We start from the raw sequence: 20,493 nt of genomic DNA, 5'->3' as shown, positions 1-20,493 counted from the left end.
CAGGCAGATGTGGGTTCTGCGTGTCCTCAACTCACTGTGCCTCGGTCCCCCGGCCTCAAAGGGGAAGACAGGAGTGCCTACCTCCCAGAGGTGGCGTGAGGATGCAGTGAGGCATAGAGAAGTGCCCGGTCAGCCTTGGCTGGGCTGACAGGCGCTGGCATCTAGTGGTTGACACCTGGCTTTCGGGCTCCCTCCTTCCTCGAGTTTAGGGGCCCTGGGGCCAGCTCAGTGCAGCCACGGAAGGAGCAGCATCCCCACCTCACAGCAGGGTTGTCCCCCACTCCCGCCGGCCTCTTCCAGCCATCCTTCCAGGAAAATCCACCTGCTGCCTGAGATGCAGACCTGGTGAGTGTCCTCACCAGCGAGGTTGGCAGAACCCCCGGCTTGGGCTGGCTGACAGTGGTGCTAATTAGCTTAATTAACCCGGCCCCAAGGGAGCTGCTCCAGTTGGAGGCCAGAGCTCCAAGTCAGCTGGGATCGGGCCCAGACAAGTCGGAGCCATTGGTCGCCTTCCACTCCTGGCCCTTCTGTCACGGGAGAAAGAAGTTGCTGTTGTCCGGGTCCTAACTGCAGAGGCTTCTTTGTAGTTTTTGTCTTCCTTTTTCTTTTCTAATGTGAGTGGTTTAATTCCACAATGTGGCAAATGCAAGTTCAGACAACGTGAGCAAATTAGAGGCTCTGTCCAATGCTGTCAGTCAGAACCTTGAGAGAGGGTACCTCCTCCTGGATGTTTTTTTGCATTTGTGTTTTAGAAGGTAAGACATGCACAGGATAAAAACCAAACTAGTACAAAAGGGTTTGCAGTGAAAACCAGGCCTCTCTCCCTTCCCTGGCCCCCTGCCATCCAGCTCCCCTCCCCAGAAGCAACCATTGTTTCATTTATTCTGCGTCCTTACAGAAATGTTCCGAACATGACCGAGCACACGTGATGGAGTGTGCTTCCTTTACGCCCCTTGTTATTTATCCATGTGGTCACCTCCTGTCTGTGCTCCAGCCTTTTTCACTTACTCTTAGCTCAGCGACAGTTCCGTATTAGTACATAGAAGTTGATCTCATTCTTTTTAGCAGTCAGAGAATAGTCCATTTTATCCTCAGAGGTCATTAGGTTTAAGCATTTATGGAGACCAGAGATCTTGAGAAGAAGGAAAAAGATCAGAGATGCACAAGCCCAGTTTGGTGTTTTGTTTTGTTTTGTTTTTAACCTGGAATTAATGCCATTATAAATTATTGCTTAAAATTTTCAATTTAGAAAATACATTGGGGGACTTCCCCGGTGGTGCAGTGGTTAAGAATCCACCTGCCAACGCAGGGGACACGGGTTTGATCCCTGGTCTGGGAAGATCCCACATGCCGCAGAGCAACTAAGCCCGTGCCCCACAACTACTGAGCCTGTGCTCTAGAGCCCGCAAACCACAACTACTGAGCCAACACGCCACAACTACTGAAGCCCGCATGCCCTAGAGCCCACATGCTGCAACTACTGAAGCCTGCATGCTCTGGGGCCCACGCACCATAACAAAGAGTAGCCCCCACTCACCACAGCTAGAGAAAGCCTGCGTGCAGCAACGAAGACCCAACGTAGCCAAAAATAAATTTAAAAAAAGAAAATACATTGGAAAATTCTTTCAGAAGAAAGCGAATAAGGGCCAAAATGATCAGTTTGACTCTCCAAACTGAATTTCTTCATACTTTTTAGACATGTCCCAACAGCCCACTAACAGTGTCAGCCATGTGGAACTTGCAGTGGATAGATAGGTCCGGAGTTGAGGGTCAGGGGAGAAGGTTCTAGCAGGATTTCTTCCAGTGAGCCAGCCTTCCGCTGTAGAATTAGGAGTCCTGGAGGTCCTGGGAGCTGGGAAGGCAATTTAGCAAATGAACCCAAACAGAGCAGGGAAGGAATAGTTATGTTCTTTTGGCTTGACTTTTCAAAGTATAGAGAGTAAAGTATCTCTATACTTTTTCCTGTTTTACAAAAGTCATTTAAGCTTGTTGGAAAAAGAAAGGAGAGAGTAAGGAAGGTTAGAAGGAAGGAAGAAGATGGGTAGGGAGGTTGGCTGGTTGGTTGGAAGGAAGGTTGGTTCCATGTGATACACATTTAACCACTAATTTGGAGTGCCTGCAATGTGGCAGGCCTTGTTCCCAACACTGGACATAGAATACAGAAGGCTCTGAGTCAGGTGGGAGGAGTGGAACCACAAACACAAGCACACAGAACAAATCATCATGAGATGGATACAGTGAAGAAGTAGCACAGGATTGCGTGTTGGAACTCACCTGGGCTGGGAGGGAGCTCCAGAAGGTCAAGTGGCCAGGGGAGGTGAGAAGGTGACAGTTGAGCCAAGCTGGATGGATGAGAAGCTGCCATTCACGGGGAATGCCGGGGAGGGCGCTCTAGGCAGACAGAGCAGCCAGTGCAAAGGCCCTGAGGCAGGAACATGCCTGGCATGTTTAAGGAACCTTGGGAAGCCTGTGTGGGAGGAGATGAGGGCTGAGACCGGGCAGGACAGATTGTTTCGGACCTCGTGGGCTGTGGTGAGGAACATTTTTAGAAAGTGAATCCCCACATATCCACCTTTGGAGCTGAGACTTTGGTAAACTTCAGTATACCAAGCTAAGCTGTGTGTGAGTTTTGTTTTCTAAAAATGATTTCGCACCATAAATACCACTTCTTTATTCCCATGACACATATCTGGGCGAACCTCTTCCCATGTCATGTGGACCAACTCCACTTCTCTTCAGCAGCAGTGATGCCACTGTCCCGCCCTGTGGGGCCTCGCCCTTCCCCTGCTGGCCAATTCTGTTTGCTCCAGAGACAGGACCCCATGAAGTGTCCCCACACACCAGGCACACATGGGTCCCCATACACCTGGCACATTAAAGGACACACTCCCAGATGTAGAACTCCCAGGGTAGAGAACATGCACGTTTTAAAGTTTTCAGCAGGTCATTTTACACCCCTCGCAGAGGGGTGCCTCGGGGACAGCGCCGGTTTATTGCGGTGGATGAGCTGGAGGCCCGGCCTGCTCCCTCACCAGGTTGATGGGCTCAGGCGCGCCCTGCGCTGAGCCACGTACTCCCCTTGTGCAGAGGATTCTGGGAAATGGCAAAATCAAAAGGGAAGAGGGAGGGGTGAATCCCCTTCCAGCTCCCAAGGGAGCAGCATGTACTCTGGGGTATATACGTCTCTTTCTGTCTTTGTATCTCTAGTTCTCTCTTTTGGATAGGATGCTTTTCCTTTGCCCAACGAGCATACTTCCCTAATAATGACAGAGCCAGAATTACCCTAGACCTGGAATTCTCATTTGAGAAGGAATACGACCTAACAAGAAAAAACTTACTACCTTTTCTTCCTTCCTTTGTTAAAATCCCAAGGCTGGCAGCTGAGAAAATGAGAAAAAACGTAGACTTCAATCCCCTCAAGAGCCCAAGATATCTTATTTCTTCCTGGGTTCAAAGATTCTTTTTCTTTCTTGAGTTACAAAATGAAGACGTCGAGGTGCCAGCTCTAGTTTTTATATTATTATTGTTATAACACATGATTATAGCAAAATAAATTCAGACAGTTCAGAAGGGTGTTGGTATCAGATGAAAAGTAAAAATCTCATTTTTCCACCTCCTAATAAGACTCCTGCTTCCCAGAGGTAATCGTTCATAATTTCTTCCAGAATTTTTTTTCAGCATATAAAAGCATATTATTAAACCAAATGTGATTATATTCCACATACTGTACAGCTCTCCTATGCCATCTCTATGGTACAAACGTGACCGCCAAGCGTGATCGTGACACCGTGGGCTCGGAGGCCTGGTGGCCTTGGCTGGCATCCTGGCTCCTCCATTCATAGGCTGTGTGACTTTGGACAGTTACTTTCTCTCTCTGTGCCTCAGTTTCCCACCTGTAAAATGGAGATGCTAGTAATAGCGGCTCCCAGGGAGGGCTGCTGTGCAGATTTCACAGGTTAGCACACGTGGAGCCCTTGGGCTGGCGGATCATGCCTGGTGCTGTGCTCCTCTTAGCTGTCGTTATCTCTCTCCTGGGGAGTGGCAACACCTCAGGGGAGGGATCTGGTTTTCACTGGGGAAGTAAAACCTGATCCCAAAGGCTGGGCCGGAATCAGAAGGCAAGAGGAGATCTCAGGGGAGGTCCCAGGAGTGGAGGACACAGAGCCTCCGGGAGCCAGCCTTGGCCAGGAGAGGGCCAGGGAGCCGGGGATGACGGCCTGCGGAGCCAGCGGAGGGGATGGGAGCAGCAGGAGAGGACTGTGTGCAGCTCGGGGTGCCGGGCAGCCTCGGGTAAACAGTTATAAGAGCAGCTCTCATTTCCCCATTGTCTGTTCTGTGAGGTGCTGGCCAAGCGCTTTGCAGCAAACCCCAAAATGCTGTGAGGTCAGCGTGTTTTCCAGATGAGCAAACCAAGGATCAGAGAGGTGGTGTGACTTGCCCAGGGTCCCACAGCAGGAACAGGTGCAGGTACCTCATGTCTAGATCCTCCCAGCCACCCCGTGACGTGTGAGCTGTCTTACCCCACGTGGTGGATGAGGAAACCAAAGTTAGGGAGATCTGGTGCCAGGCCCTGGAACACTCAGGCCAGGGGTCTGCTGCCTTTGGCCCTGCACTTGCCCAAAGGGACTGGTCCCTTTGGGGAATTCTCCCTCTGTGGGACCCCATTCCCTCTTCTGTGGTTGGAACCCCTGGTCCAGGCCACCTCAGTCTCCCACCTGAACAACTGCCTCCCTTCCTCACTGTTTCCCTGCTTCCATGAGGGTCACTTTTCTGTCTGAGACCCTTCTAAAATGCACATCAGGACCTAGCACTCACCACATCAGAGGCTCCCTAGATGCAACCCCAAGTCCCCTCTGTGGCTCATGAGTTCCAGCACATCTGCCCCAGCGCCTCCCAGGCCTCACCTCCTCCTCCTCAGCTACTCATCCCCGCCGCTCCGCAAGCTCACCGAGCCTGTTCCCACCTCACAGCCCAACAATTGCTGTTCCCTCTGCCCTGTGTCCTCTTCTACATACCAGGTGGATTCCTGCCTTCCTCTCCAAGTTTCTGCTCCGATGTCATCCCCTCAGAAAAGCCAGCCTCCATCCCCAGCAATCCCTATCCGTTTACCCAGCTTTATTTCTCTTCAGAATACCTCTCTCTACCTCACATTATGGGGTCTCTGTCTTTGTTCATTTATTCATTGTCAGTCTCTCTGACTGGAGTCCGCTTCACGTTCACCACTGTATCCCCCCCTCCCCCCGCCAAGAACACGCATGGCACAGGGTAGGTTCCCAGGCAACATCTGTGGGATGAGCGAGTCGAGAGAATAAACCAAGTCTCTCCTCTGTCCCACTTTCACCAGATGTTGTGGAGAAGCTGCGGTCGCTCGCCCAGCGGCGGCCAGCCTTCCCGTGTCAGGACAACCTTGAGAAGCAGCTTGAGCCTCCCGAGACCCCTCTGACCTTGACCATGACCCTCTCATTCCAGGCAGGTAGACAGCAACACCAAAAACGTCTTTGGGCAGCCGCGGTTGAGGGCCTCCCTCCGAGACCTCCGCTCTCCCCGGAAGAACTACAAGTCCACCATCGAGGACGACCTGAAGAAACTCATCATCATGGACAACCTGGCACCCGAGCAGGAGAGAGACGCCAGAGTACGTAGAGGCTGCCCCGCCCCTGCCCCCCTATACACACACACAATCAGACAGGCTGGTGGGGGGAGGAGGACTGCCTCTGCCTGCCCACCGCCTCTGCCCGCGGCACCTGCCGGCCTGTTTGGGTGTGTGGCTCCGCAGCCAGGAGTCAGGACGTCGAGCTGGTCAGGGGCAGGGTCACAGCGTGAGCCAGCCTGGCAGGCTTGCAGGGGATTTATCTCCGCCGTAGCTCACGCGACTGGACCGGGATGCTCTTACTGGCTCTCACGTCCTTCTCGTGGAGCCCAGGCTGGAAGCAACCCCCAGCCCCCACCCCCGGACCACAGAACCAGGAGGAGTGCAGGGGCGGGGCCCAGGGGGCATTTAGGCTCTTGTGACCCAGGGGTGGGGGGCCCAAAGCAGCAGGCGTCCTCAGTCCCTTCACACACGCCCTGCTTCTTTTCCCTCTTGTCCCTCCCTCCCTCATGTTGGCTGCGAGCTCTCTTGTGGGGACCTGGGTGGCAGCAGTCTCTCCGGGGTTCCCTCCCACCAGCCTGAGCTCTGGGGGAAGCCAGCACTCTGTCCCGCGTGGTCCCCACCAATGACTGGCTCTCAAGCTCCAGCTCGGGTCACCCCTGCCTCCCCTGACCTCACCTGGAGCTGGAGGGTGGGGTCGGCCCTCCAGAATAAGGTGGGCTGCAGAGGGGGTAGGAGGGATCCCCAGGAGAAAATTGGAGTACGTTGACCAAAAAGGGAGCAGAAATGGTTGGTGGTTGGGTAAAGACCGCAGACGTCCAGGACGGGAAGAAGCCCCTGAGGACGGCGACCCTGGCTGGGCCTGGCCGTGACCGCGCCGGGCGTCCCGCCTCCCACCCCTGTCTTGGCAGCAGTCGCCACAGAAGAGCCTGCAGCGGACGCTGTCGGACGAGAGCCTGTGCAGCGGGCGTCGGGAGCCCAGCTTTGCCAACCCTGCCGGCCTGGAGCCGGGCCTGCCCAGCGACGTGCTCTTCACCAGCACCTGCGCCTTCCCCTCCAGCACGCTGCCCGCCCGCCGCCAGCACCAGCACGCCCACCCGCCCGGCGGCCCCAGCACCACCCCTGCCACCGGCAACGGCTTCCCGGAGAAGAAATGTGAGCCCGGGCACCCGGGAGCTGGTTGAGGGTGAGGGGGTGGGAGCAGGGGGCACGAGCACGCAGCTCGCCTAGAGATCAAAGGCTGGGGGTCATCAGTGTCACAGTCAGCTGACGGAGGGAACTGAAGCGCACGGGAGCTTCGGGGGCCCTGATGATGGAGCACCGGCTGTCACCCACAGAACAAGGGCTTGTTGGCCAAGCATCAGGGGTCTCCCGGGGGTCACCTAGGGATGGGGGCACCCAAGGACTGGGGTCATCTGAGACCAGAGAGAGGGTGTTAGTCTCTCTAGGTGTCTCCAGACTGGAGAGCTCATCCCTAGGGTCCTGACCCCGCTTCCAGCACCAAGCAGATCGCCTCGTGAATATTTATTTGCGTAAGTGACGTCCCCCAGGCCTGCCAGCTCTGGAAGGGAAGGGGGTACAGGGGTGTGACCAGCATCAGCAAATAATTACTGAAGGGGGCGCTGTGCACACGGCCCCCGTCAAAAAGCTGTGTGCTGGCTGGGGTTGGCCGTACCTTCAGCCCAGCCTGTAATCCCTTATCCACAGCCCCAAAGGCTCTGAAACTGAAAGGCCAAGCAGAAGTTTGGGCCAGGCTCGCTGGGCAGCAGTGCTCGACCTGAACGGATGTGAGGCATTTATGGTCCTCCTTCACCCCACGTGGTGTGAGCGATCCGTTGCTTCGTTGAGGAGCGCTAGTGTGTTGAATAGGGGTACTGCCGACCTTCTGGGTGTGTATGTATACATAGCGCATCATACTTTATCAAATCCCAACGAGTCTTGACTTCAGAGATGTGTCCACCCCAAGGGTTTCAGCTGAGGACCTGTGCCCCTGTAGCATCTAGATGGAACCCTTTTGTACATTGCAGGGGATGGGTTGGAGGAGGCTCTGGGACTTTTTTGAGGGGTTCTATCTCCCCCCTTAAAATTCTTCCATGGCTCCTCATTAACCTAGTATCTGGGTCCATGCTCCTTGCCTGGTGTTTTGCCCCATGGGGGGAGCCCCACCTCAGTCCCTCCACTTCACAGTACCCTCCCTTAGATCCTTCTGTCCGCCACTCTCTCGCCTCAGGGCATTCCACATGGCTGGTCTCTCTGCTGGCCACGCTCTTCCCCTAACCCTGTTCTCGATAACTAACTCCTGCTTCTCCTTCAGGGCTTTGCTCAGTTAATCGCTCTGGAGGCCTCCCTTAAGCTCCAGCCTGCGTCATCCCTCCCGTCTTAAACTCCAGAGCACCCGGCCTGCCCCTCCGTTGCCTTCGTTCCACGGATGTTTCTTGAGCACCTGCTCTGGGCCGAGCTCTGCTCTAGGCACAAGGCACACAGCGGGAGCGCGTAGAGCAGCCCTGCCCTTGTGGGGCTGAGCTTCTTGGCAGTTCCTCTTGCAGCTTCACTCTGTGTCTCCTTCATTTGCATCTTGCCTGTACTGCCCTGTCCGTGCTGCAGGCAGGACCCGACACGTAGTAGGCATTTGACACATCGTGAGGAGAAGGCAAGAGGGGCCAGGGCAGGGGTAATGTGCACAAAGGTCACAGACCCACACAGGGCAGACAGAATGCCCCTGAGTAGCTCTGCTTCATCCTTTCAGTCTCGCCTAAGATGCCACTGCCAGGACTTCCCTGGCAGTCCAGTGGTTAAGACTTCGCCTTCTAGTGCCAGGGGTGCGGGTTCGATCCCTGGTCGGGGAGCTAAGATCCCACATGCCTTTGGGCCAAAAAAAAACAAAAAAATAAAACAGAGGCAATACTGTGACAAATCCAACAAAGACTTTAAAAATGGTCTGCATCAGAGACTTCCCTGGTAGCGCAGTGATTAAGAATCCACCTGCCAGTGCAGGGGACACGGGTTCAACCCCTGGTCCAGGAAGATCCCACGTGCCGTGAAGCAACTAAGCCTGTGCATCACAACTACTGAGTCTGCACTCTAGAGCCCACGAGCTACAACTACTGAGCCTGCGTGCCGTAACTCCTGAAGCCCATGTGCCTAGAGCCTGTGCTCCGCAACAAGAGAAGCCACCGCAGTGAGAAGCCCGTGCACCACAATGAACAGTAGCCCCCGCTCGCCGCAACTAGAGAACGCCCACATGCAGCAACAAAGACCCAACACAGCCAAAAATAAATTAATTAATTAATTTTTTAAAAAATGGCCTACATCAAAAAAAAAAAAAAAAAAAGATGCTGCTGCCTCCAGGAAATCCTCCTTCCCCAGCCAGGCTGCCAGGCTGAGTCAGACGCCTCCTCTGGGCCCCCACAGCCCCCTGGCTTGCTCCCATCCCATCCTGCTCACTCTGCCTTATGTTTTCCCATCACAGCCCCACTCACTCCGGGCTGTCACTGTGTGGGAATGAGTCTGTCTCCCCTGTTGGACTGGGGGCTCCCTAAGAGCCGGGTCCAGGTTGTCTGGGTCCCTACGGGGACCACAGCCCAGGGCCCTCTGTCTCAGGAAGCACACACATATACCTCTCTTTGCCCATCTGACTCCCCTGTCCCCCTGAACCACAGAGAGTCCCATCCGGCCTCAGTGTGGCCGGGGGCCCTGGGCCTGTCCACCTCTCCATGCCTGCTCGAGAGCCCTTCCCAAGCCACGTCGGGGCTGAAGAGATGCCGTCAGCCAAGGCCTGGGCTTCACGGGTGAAGGGCTCTCCATGCCAAGGAGCCTCTCACAGCAGCGCCCGCTGATAGCTTGCCTGGCTGTGGCAGCTGCTCCCGCAACCCTCACCCGCTCAGCAGTGAGATGCCAGGAGGCTGGAGATGGAGAGCGTGGAGGTCAAGGGCTCGGCATCCTTCCTGCCCTCATTCATTCCCCTGAGCTTTCATTCACTGGGCAACACTTACTAGCACCACACGTCCTGAGAGCTGGACGGCCCAAGTTTGTAGCCCAGGTCCTGAAGTTACAGCTGGAACCTATCTGTGCCTGTGAAGATGTGGGCAAAAACAGTGCCCACTTCACTGGGTCAATCCGAGAATCCAACAAGTTCTTCATGGAAAACACTAAGCTCAATGCCTGATATGCAGTAAGCGCTGAAAAAAACAGCTGTTTACGTATTTTTCTGTTAGTGTGCTGTCACCAGGAGCGAGCATTCTAATCCGTTATCAGTCAGGTTTGTGCCTTTGGACTAGAGAGCAGGGTTAAAATAGGATATTAACAGGGACCCTCTGAACACCAGAGCCGTGTGGGGTTGGGCTTAGAGCAGGGTCAGTGTCAGACCCCACGTGTCACACCCAAGTGCCACCACTGGCGAGCAGAGTCTGCATGCAGGGGAGCTTCCGTTGAGTGTAGGCTGCCCCCTCTGCCTCACAGGGTCATAGCAGCACCTCCCTCCTGGCTAATTGGAGGTGGGACTGTGAGATGATCCCTGTAACACCCAGCGTGGTGCCCGCTCCTTGGGGACATGGCTCTTCCTGCCTGAGTCACCTCCTGACCTCTATGCTCCACTGTCATCCTCCCTCCCCTTCCCTTTAGGGGCTGTGAGGCCTCGGTGAGCTGAGGCCGGGGGCCTAAGCCCAGCACGGGGGACTCGCTCTGTCTCTGCAGCAAATGCAGCTGTTGGTGCGGTGCTTGTGCCGTCTGTCACTTCCAGCACCCTGAGACTCTTTCTCTACCCAGCGTGTCATACCTGAACCGACCAGGTCTCCCCACGGTGACCCTGCCACGTCTAAACGTCATCCATACGCTGAAGCGCCCCACATTGTATCTGCAGCCTGGCACTCGCTCCTCCACCCCAAAACTCACGTGGCCAGCGCCCCACGGGTGTCTGAGGCATCTCACACGCCCCCAGAAACTAACTTTCCATCCCACCCCCAGCCTTCCCCGTCTCGGTACCAGCTCCAAGATCTTGAAGTCATCCTGGACCCTTCTCTGTCTCACGCCCACATCTGCTCTTGGGAAATACTATTGACTTCACCTATAAAATAGACCCAGGATCCGTCCACTTGTCCCTGCAGCCCCACCTGCTCCTGTCTGCCCTCATCTCACTCCCTGGACCATCGCAGGGGCCTCCCCACTGCCTCCCTGCTCCCCGCTCCCCCCGCCTACCGTCTGTCCCCCACACGAAGCCAGAGGGACCCTCTGGACACCTGTGACAGGTCATACCCCTCCCTGCTCAGGGCCCACCTGTGGCTCCATGTCACCCAGGTGAAGAGAGAAAGTTCTCATCATGGCCCACAGGGCCTCACACAGTCCAGCACTGTCACCTGTGACTTCACCTCCCACTGCTCTCTGCCTCTCCTTCTGTCCCAGCCACGCGGGCCCCCTCAATGTTTCTGAAACCTCGAGGCATGTTCCTGCCTCAGGGCTTTTGCAGCTGCCCAGAATGCTCTTCCCCCAAGTGCCCCCGCCCCGCCCCCCCCTTCCTTCAGAGCTTTGTGCAAAGGCCACCTTCTCAGTGAGGCCTCCCCCAGCACCCTAAAATCGTACCTACATAAACATCCAACGCTCCGACCCCCTTACCCTGCTGGGTGTTTTCCCTGGCATTTATCATCTAATAAATATAATGTACTCGTTTAATTATACGTTAACAGGTATAGCAGTTACATAATGTTACATAATTGTATATGAAGTGTAACATAATGTGTTAATTTCTTTGTTTCTCACACGTTGTCACTCACCCATCTCCCCTCTCCGCTGTCCCCACCCAGCCACCATCTCAGCCTCCGAGCTCTCACTGGCCGATGGGCGGGACCGGCCCCTGCGGCGCCTGGACCCAGGGATGATGCCGCTGCCCGACACGGCTGCTGGCCTTGAGTGGTCCAGCCTCGTAAACGCAGCCAAGGCATACGAAGGTAGGCGCCTTCCACCCAGGCCCGCCAGATCCCTCCTCCCTTCTCTCTTCTGGAAGGATCCACGGAGGGTCTTGGGGCTTTGAAGGGGGACACACTCGGGTTCCAGAATGAGGGGGAGCAGGGTTCACATCCTGCCCTGTCCCTTGGTCACTGTGCAGTCCTGGGCAAATGTCTTCATCGGTCTGATTCCCCCAGTTACCTTGTCTACAAAACTGGGATGAGACTGCACCCACTGCCTGGAGCCGCGGGGAGGAGTCTGTGTGTAAAACGTGTCGGGCACAGAACACGCTCTCAGCAGACAGTACTTTCTGTTATTATTACAGTGTGCAGAGTTGCCATAATCCAAATTGTACTTAGACATACTTTGGCTGCAAATGGCAGAAAATCCAAATTAACAATGACTTAAACAAACAAGATTTTATGCAGCACAAATTCCTGGGGTGGGCAGTCTGGGGCTGGTACGCCATTTCCACAGACGCGTTACAGCTCAAGCCCCTTCTGCGCCGGCTCTGCCGTTCCTGGGGTGCCTCACCCTCACAGTCAGGCCACTAGAGCTCTGGCCATCACGTCCAGCTCTGAGGACATTTCCCAAAGCCTTATACTCCTCCTACACTCGCTTCCCATTGATCAGAGTGTCACTGCCACACCTTGTTGCAGGGCCAGGGCAAGCTGGGGTGTGAGGCCATGCGCGAGGCCGAAATTTGTGATGTGTTATTACCGAGAAGGGGAAGGAAAAGCCATGAGGGACGGCTGGCGGTCTCTGCCACTTCTCTCCCGTGTGACTTTGGGCAAGCGGCTTTACCTCTCTAAGCCTCGGTTCCCTCATCTGTGAAACCCTGACAGACAAGACCATATTCTTCTGGCTCATTTTTCATCTTTTAGGCCACAGCTTTGCTGTCCCTCCTCCAGGAAGCCTTCCCTGATATCCCTTAGTCTGGATCAGGCACCTCCTCTGGGCTCCTATAGCCCTGACCCCTCTGCCTGTGCCCTTGCTTTCTAATGATGGCAAGACCCGGGGCTGTCTCAGTCACCACTGGGTGCCCAGCATGGGCCTGGCACAGAGCAGGATCTGTTAAACCAGACCCATACGGTACACATCCTTCTTATTTCCACGTGTGAGCCAGCCCGCATCTGACAGGTGGCCCTGGAGGAAGCTCCTCCCTCTTTGCTTCCATTCATTGCTTCCATCCCGTCCTGCAGCCTCTCCCCAAGCCACGGGATGAAGGCAGTCAGGCCTCCGGGGTGGGGAGGGCACGGCAGGAGGGAGAGCAACGGAGAGTACAAGGCCCGTCCTCAGGGATACCCCAGCCTCACACTCCAGAACCACGGGGGAATGGCTGCCAGGCATTGGCCCAGCGCTGCTGTCCAGAGGCCTGATGAGCTCGGGGGTGGGGGGCGCTTCCTGAAGGAGGTAACTCTGCGGCCACAGTGACATGACGGAGCATCTCCTCAGCCGGCACGTTATCACTTTACAAACATCGTCTCTTCTGCGCTTCAGTCTGAGGGGTGTATTAGGATCCCATTTACAGATGAGGCAACTGAGGCTCGGCTGCCACCGTCACCGGGCCAGATGGTACACTTTTCAGCCTGCGCAGTTGGTTGTATGTGGGTTAAACCACAATAAGCTGTTTTTAAAACGTAAAGGAGAAGAGTGATCAGGGGAATAAAAAAACCAAAGAGAGTGCAGGGGAGGGAACCAGAGTATGTTGAAAAGTGTTGAAACTGGTGATGGGTTCATGAGGACCCATGATGCTCTTTTCTCTGCTTTGGGGCCTGTTGGAAACTGTTTATAGAAAAGTATTTTCGAAGAGAAGAAATATTGTATCCAGGACAGAAAACCACAGCTATAAAGGATGTTATTTAGAGAATTGGAGAAATTTCAAGATGACTATCTATTAGACAGTAATACCATATAAATGTTAAATTTCCTGAGTACGATGTTGTTTCATGATTATATAGGAGCATGTCTTTACTTTTTGGAGATGGGTAGTGAAGTACACAGAGATGAAGTACCAGGATGTCGGCAATTTACTCTCAAATGGTTAGGGAATAAAATACACACACACACAGGGCTTCCCTGGTGGCGCAGTGGTTGAGAGTCTGCCTGCCGATGCAGGGGACACAGGTTCGTGCCCCGGTCCGGGAAGATCCCACATGCCGCGGAGCGGCTGGGCCCGTGAGCCATGGCCGCTGAGCCTGCGCGTCCGGAGCCTGTGCTCCGCAACAGTGAGAGGCCACAACAGTGAGAGGCCCGCGTACCGCAAAAAAAAAAAAAATACACACACACACACACACACACGCAGAAAGTAAGTGTGGCAAACCGTTAACAGTGGGTGGGTCTTGGGGAAGGGTATTTGGGTTTTCACTGTGCTGTTCTTTGAGCACAGAGATATAAAGAGCACAGAGATGTAAAGGAGCCCGCCTTTGCCAGGTAGCGGTGCCCTCTCCCCACGGGGCGACACGCAGCCCCACCTCTGGTGGTTCACTCCCCGCACATTCCATTGTCTGGCTGTCCTAGGGCTCACTCAGCCAGCTGCTTTTTGGATGCATCAGGACTGTCACCAGTTCTTGCCATTATAGAAGGATCACCTAATGGTCCCATCTGAAAATGCAGGTGCTCGGGCCCCTCCCCCAGAGCCAGTCACGTGTCTGGGGTGGGACCCGGGAAGCTTTGCTTTAACAGGCAGCCCCCTGGGATTTTCTTCTCTCTTCCGTATACCTGATATTCTCTGTTTCGCTTTCCTTTTTGCTTTTGAAGTTTTACATTCTCAGAACTAGGATGATGAATCCCCACATCCTCATCACCGGCGTCAGCCCCATCCACTTCTGGCCACTTTTCCCCCTACCGTTTATTTATTGACGGTACCAGGTCACTTCTGCCCAGTTTGGGTGGTCACTTCCCCACACCGCAACTTAATTTCTTTCTGTGTCCCTTGTATTTTGTATAAGCTGGTCATCGGGTCTGGAGGCTTGCTCAGAATCAGGACGGGTTATTGTTGTTTGTGTCCTGATTTGGTTTGGTATTTTGGCAAGAATCCATCCTACGTGCCTGTGTGATCTCACCGGGGTGTGATTGGCAGTGTCCTGGAGTTTCCAGGGAGGGCTTGGTCACTGGGGGAGGGGGTGGGGTGAGGAGGAGCCGGGAGCCCTGCCGACCACCGCCCCCCTCTGCCCGGCAGTGCAAAGAGCCGTCTCGCTCTTCTCTCTCAACGACCCAGCTCTGAGCCCGGACATCCCGCCAGCGCACAGTCCTGTCCACAGCCACCTGAGCCTGGAGAGGGGGCCCCCGACCCCCAGGACTACCCCTACCATGAGGTGAGGTTCCTTCCCCCACGCTGGGTGAGAGGCCGCTGGGCAGGTCACCCCACCACCCCCTGGGCAGTAGCTGCAGGAGCAACCGCCCCTCTCACCTGACAGACTTTGGACTAACCCACGTGCGGGGGCCCAGCAGGGACCAAGTCGGGGTCAGCCCTGTGATCAGCACTCAGGATTGTTTCACTGCCAACTTGCAAAATCACTAAGTAGTGCCCCCCAGTCTCCCCCCCGCCCCCGGGCCTCTCGTCTGCCCCCTCTGTCTGCCCGCTCCCGGCCTTCAGCCTCCCGTCTGTCTGCTCCCGGGTCTCCTCCTCTGCAGGTTCCTGAATTACGCATGTGTTCCCCTGACATTTACCTCTCACTCTTCCCCGGCAGGCCCCGTGCTGGGCTGTCTGGGGACACAGCGGTGATGGAGGCCCAAGCCCTGCCCTCACGAGGCTTCCGGGGGAGGAAGGAGGACGGGGAGGCGGGCATCTCACATGTGGCATCTCACATGTAGTGCAGCAGATTCATCCGCACCAGCTTGGCAGAAAATAGAACCACAAAGAGGGAGAGAGGATGGAAATGGCATGTTTGCATGTCCGTGGATTTCAGTAGTGCATTTCACACTCATCTGCACACCTCACCGTGCAGGGTTCTGTATACAGCAGTCGTGCACTGTACTTTATGGGCAGTTGAAGCGATTTTCGAGGGTGGTTTTGACTCTCCTTGTTTTTTGCTTCACACAGTGGCTTTAGAGCTCAACCTCCACCAAAGATTGGCCCCACTCTAATAGCAGAGCTGGGTGGTTACAGATGGGGCACCGTGGCAGGGGTAGGAGCAGGGTGGGTGTGGAAATGGCGGGACCTCCGGGCACGCTCCCGGACGCCTTTTGCCCTGAACTGTTGACCTCCCTCCACCTGCCTCCTGTCTCCCATTGTGGCTGCAGCTCCCCAAGATGCAGCACCAGCAGGGAGGAAAGGGTGGGAGAGGCGGGAGGGCCGAGTCCTCTCCCCTTCTTGGGCGGAGACACCCCCACCCCCGTCTCCCTCTCGTCTGCTGCAGCCCACGCGCCTCCCCGACCCCGGCATCCCTGCCGGGTGTGTGCGTTCCCACAGCTTCCAGTGGAGGCTTCTCGGCTGCCTGCCCTCCTCTGCAGGGGCCAGGCGGGCCCAGGCCTGGGGAATCTGCACAGAGGGGGAGCCACAGGCTGGGGTCCTGGGAGCAGAGCCCCCGCCTGAGCCTGGGTTTCCCCTCTGTCCAGTGGGGAAACCACCGTCCGCACTGTGAGGTGAAACCTCACACGGTACAGGGTGGGCTCTCGGTAGCAGGGGGCTGTTATTGTCCGTATCGTTACTGGTCCTGTCCACTAGTCAGGCTCTCCCGTCCGTTTGCCCACTTACATGCCCCATGTGCCGGAGCGATGCTCGGGCCTGCCGGGGGCTCGGTGGATGGGCGTGGGGGGGGGGTGTTCTTTGTGCTGTGCCACCTGAGGTGGTCACACGTGGGGGGAGTTTCTCCCAAAAGCACACGCATGGTCCATCCTCTGGAGGAGTGCACACACAGCAGGCCTGGTGCTCCCACGACCCACATCCACATCCACAGACGTGCCCTCGCCAGGTGGAGCGTGGCCTTCTCCTCCAGCAAGAAAAGGACTCCCCAGAGCCTCAGGGACAAGAGGGAGCCTGTATCCCGGGCTCCTCCCAGCTGTGGGCCAAAAGCCTGACCCTGCCCCCTGTCCTTCCAGTGAGGAGCCACCCCTGGATCTGACAGGCAAGGTGTACCAACTGGAAGTGATGCTGAAACAGCTGCACACGGACCTCCAGAAGGTAAGGCCGCCAAGCAGCCGCTTCACGTGGCACACACCTCCCCATTGCACTTCCAGGCCCCCCCGAGGGTGGCGGGGGACAGCGAGGCTGAGGCACCCGTCCCCACCCACACCCCATCTATTCTAGGGGAGGCCACCCAGCTTCGAATGTAGTCATGAGTGAAGATTAAAAAGTGACAGTAGGGAACGCTGGCAAAGCACACAGAGAAACCCTCATACCCTCTTGGCGGGAGAATAAATTGGCCCAGGCTTTTTGGAGGGCAGTCAGACAATATTTGTCAAAACTGTAATTGCGTACCTTGTCGACCCAGCAGTTTCACTGTGGGAACTTGTCCAACAGAATTTCAAGCACGGGCACGAAGAGACCCATGAGCAGGGATGTTCGCTGCTGCACCGCTGGCGATAAAAAATTGGAGCCAGTGCAGCTGTCCGTCGACAGGAGAATGGTTATATAAATGACAGGACACCCGTGCAGCGGAACAGTCTGCAGGCAATTAAAGTAGTCACAGAGATCTGTATATTTACTAACATACAAAAGAAGTCCAGTAACTCAAGCAGAAGATTAAGCAAGTGGCAAGACCGTTTCCTAGAACATCATCATACTTAAAACATGTTTAAGAGCTGTGGGTCAGAGGGATAGCTAGAAGGCGACGTTCGAGATTGTTCCTTGTACTTATCTCCAGGGTGTGGAAGAGTGAGGGGAAATAAGAGTGGAAGAGGCTTTCACTTGTCGTTTTATATGTGTTTGGGTAAAAAGCCAAAAGGTGGCCGAGTCGAACATGGGAGCCTCAAGCACGGGGGTCATAGGGGCCCAGGTTCACATCCCACCCGACCCCTTGATGCTGTGTGACCTGGCACAGGTCACTGCCTGAGCATCTTACACTGTCCTGGAAGGGCAGCCCTGCAGCCACATCCCAGCCCCCTACGTGCTGTGTGAGGTCCGGTCTCCTCTTCCAGGAAAATGGGGGTAACAACAGTCCCCAACCCTTGGGTGGCTGTGAGTGTGGAATGAGTGCTCCTAATTAGTGATGCTTGTCAGTTACTGCATGTCAGGCTGTGTTCTAAGAGCTCAACACCTGTGACCTCAGGGAGACCTCTCAACTGCCCCTTTTAGAGCGGAGGAAACTGGGGCCGAGACTTGCCCAAGGTTGCTCAGCTGTTGAGAAGCAGAGCTGGGATTTGAACCCTGGCAGCCTGGCTCTAAACCACGGCCTAGCAGGGCTCGCAGGCCCCGGGGAGCCATTCAAGGGGCGCCCGCTGATGCCAGCCCCCGCCCCCGCAGGAGAAGCAAGACAAGGCAGTGCTGCAGTCGGAGGTGGCCAGCCTGAGGCAGAACAACCAGCGGCTGCAGGAGGAGTCCCAGGCCGCCAGCGAGCAGCTGCGCAAGTTCGCCGAGATCTTCTGCAGGGAAAAGAAGGAACTCTGAGGTGGAGAGGCCGCCACCTGCCCCCCTCCGCCTGAGCAGACCGGGGGCTCCTGCTGTCCTCTCCTTCAGCCCGGCTTCTGGTTGCAGGTGTGACCGAGCTATGCAGCCAGGGCCCCACCGCCCTCCCGTGGACACAGACACTCGGGGTGGCAGTGGGACCTGAGGGAGGCCTCACGGGGCTGTGAGCTGGGGTCCACTCCTGGCCCTCGAGCCCCAGAGGGCGACGTGGTCTCCCTCTGAGCCGCCATCTGAGGTTCCTGGGGGCTGGGCCACGCCCACACTGCCCCCAGGGTCCCATCCTGCCATCCACATCCAGCCTCTTCCTAGGACCAAGCCACTGGAAGCTGTAGGAAGGGGGTGGAGGGCAGGAGTGAGTCTCCAAACCCCACAGCTCCAGGAATCCCCGAACCGGGTTTCTTCACCACGTACAGCAGCATCTGGGCTTATGGGGCCAAGACCCCTGCCTGAGAAATCACAGCGGGAAACCATCCCGCTCTCCCCTCACGCCCGGAGAGGTGCGGGCCGGCGTGGAAGTGGGCCAGGGCTCTCGGTCCCTGGTGCACTGGCTCCAGAAAGCATGGACATTGCCCCCTCCCTACCCTATCCTCCAAAAAGCAACCAGGAGCACTTTCTTAGAGTTTCATTTATTGTCCTGGGAGGTCCCAGGGTGGAGCGAGGAAACCCCAGCATCCAGTTAACTTCTTTGAGGGGGAAGGTATTTGCACGCTCGGGACCATTTCTCCAGCCTTTGTCTACCAGTCCCTTGACTGCCAGAGGCCACGGCACCTGGGCCCCTCTGCCTGCGAGCTGCTGACCCGGCCAGGCCCAGCGGCAGAGCCGGCACAGCCCACCCCTCCTCCTCCCCAGCTCGTCAGCCCCGGCCCCTCCCGGGCACCGGGAGGGGCTCCACGGAGCCGTCAGGTCCGGGCCGGAGGGAGGCAGCCTCCCTCTCCTCTCCGCTTTTGTTTCCCTTTGCAAAGCCCCTCGGCCCATCTCGTAGGCCCCGCAGTAGCAGCAGCAACGTCGGACACCGTCACTGTGCTCCCCGGGGAGCGCCTTGCTGTGCTAACCCCACAAGACGCTGGTTCTCTCGAGGCAATAAGGGGCAGCTGGCCAGGCAGCCAGGCCGGTGTGGTACTACGCTGTTCACCCAGGAAACAGTTTCTTTTTTTCCTTTAAAAACAAACAAACAAAAATATATATATATATATTTATTTTTTCATGTGGAGTTGCGCCAGAACAAGTCTGTACGGCCACAGTCTGTGGATCCCCCAACCTCAAGCTGAGGACCGAGGCGCGTCCCCCGTGGGCTGGGGACGAAAGCAGGGTGGGCAGGCGGGCCGGGGGGCCCAGCGGAGAGCGGCTCGCTCCGGCGGGGGGCCAGCACCGGGCGGTCCAGTCCCGTCCGGAGACCCCGCCGCCTCCTCTCTGGGGCCGGAGACCTCAGGGAAGGAGGCTCTGGGCACCGACCGCACAGGACACAGACGTTGAAGGAGCAAGAGAAAAGGACCCTCGTCGTGCCTCCCTGCCATCAACCTCTGGCCCCTCGGCAGCACTGCAGTCCCGCGAGAAAGGCCCTCAGGTCTGCCATCTCCTCTCCCTCACCTGTGGTTTGCGAGGGGCGCCTGCCTGCCGGGTCCTCAGCCCTGGCCAGCTACTGTGATGTCTCTGCCCCTCTTCCCGGGTCCCTTTTGGGGAGGGTTCTCCAGGACCACTTACCACCCCACCTTTTCCTCAGACCCTAACCTGGGGCTCACCCCTCCCCCACCCGTTTTTGTTTTTTTAAGTTGTCTCCTCACAGCTTCAGATCATTTGAATCATTTTGGGGACCTAATCATGTACATCGACAAGTGTAAATTATGATTTTGGGTTTTGTTGTCTGTTATTTCTAAAGGATCTCTGCAAAGCACATTTAATTTGAGTTTGGTGTTCTATCTGATGGCTGAAGATAGCAGCAGGGTTTTTTTTTTATGTTGATTTGTTTCATTTGGATTTTTTTATTTTTTATTATCTCCCCCCACCCCCCACCCCATCCCCGTCTTGAGATTTTCTGGCATGTTTCTGGAGGTTTTAAAGGAAATAAATGTTTCATAGAAGTGGCTTGTGTCTTCGCTAGCTGAGCAGCTGCCTGGACTCCCTGAGAGGCGGGTGTGATCCAGCGTCAGCCCCCTCCTCCTGTCCCCCTTGTCCCAAACGCCGTCACCCCCCCGATGCACGCACACACCCCTAAGAACCAGGGAGCACCATTCTCTTTCTCTTGAAACCCAAGTGACAGAAATCCAACACTCAGAATGTAAGGAATTTAATGAGAGCACGGAGTCCCTAACCACTGCACCGCCGGGGAGTTCCCCCGAATGCAAGAAATTCTTAAGTTAAAAAGAGGAAGGTTTTACCTCAGAATTCATATACTTGAGGC

The 20,493-nt window shown here is 56.0% G+C and overlaps 1 protein-coding gene across 15 annotated transcripts in view; it reads left to right on the top strand.

The window, feature by feature from the left end:
• The window catches only part of SIPA1L3 (signal induced proliferation associated 1 like 3), a 237,685-nt gene extending 217,512 nt beyond the window's left edge, over positions 1 to 20,173 (top strand). For 9 of the 15 annotated variants that reach the window (XM_060132592.1, XM_060132601.1, XM_060132589.1 and 6 more), the window contains 6 exons: positions 5,470 to 5,635; positions 6,502 to 6,745; positions 11,386 to 11,529; positions 14,709 to 14,844; positions 16,571 to 16,652; positions 17,934 to 20,173. In XM_060132592.1, the coding sequence (XP_059988575.1) occupies positions 5,470 to 5,635; positions 6,502 to 6,745; positions 11,386 to 11,529; positions 14,709 to 14,844; positions 16,571 to 16,652; positions 17,934 to 18,077 (916 nt within the window). In that variant the 3' untranslated portion in view covers positions 18,078 to 20,173. The other 6 variants (XM_060132598.1, XM_060132600.1, XM_060132599.1 and 3 more) reach the window with 6 other exon arrangements.
• The last annotated feature ends 320 nt before the right edge of the window (positions 20,174 to 20,493 follow it).

Source organism: Lagenorhynchus albirostris, chromosome 19 (assembly GCF_949774975.1).
Source record: "Lagenorhynchus albirostris chromosome 19, mLagAlb1.1, whole genome shotgun sequence".
Taxonomy (NCBI): domain Eukaryota; kingdom Metazoa; phylum Chordata; class Mammalia; order Artiodactyla; family Delphinidae; genus Lagenorhynchus; species Lagenorhynchus albirostris.
This window is presented reverse-complemented; position numbering and strand designations above follow the sequence as displayed.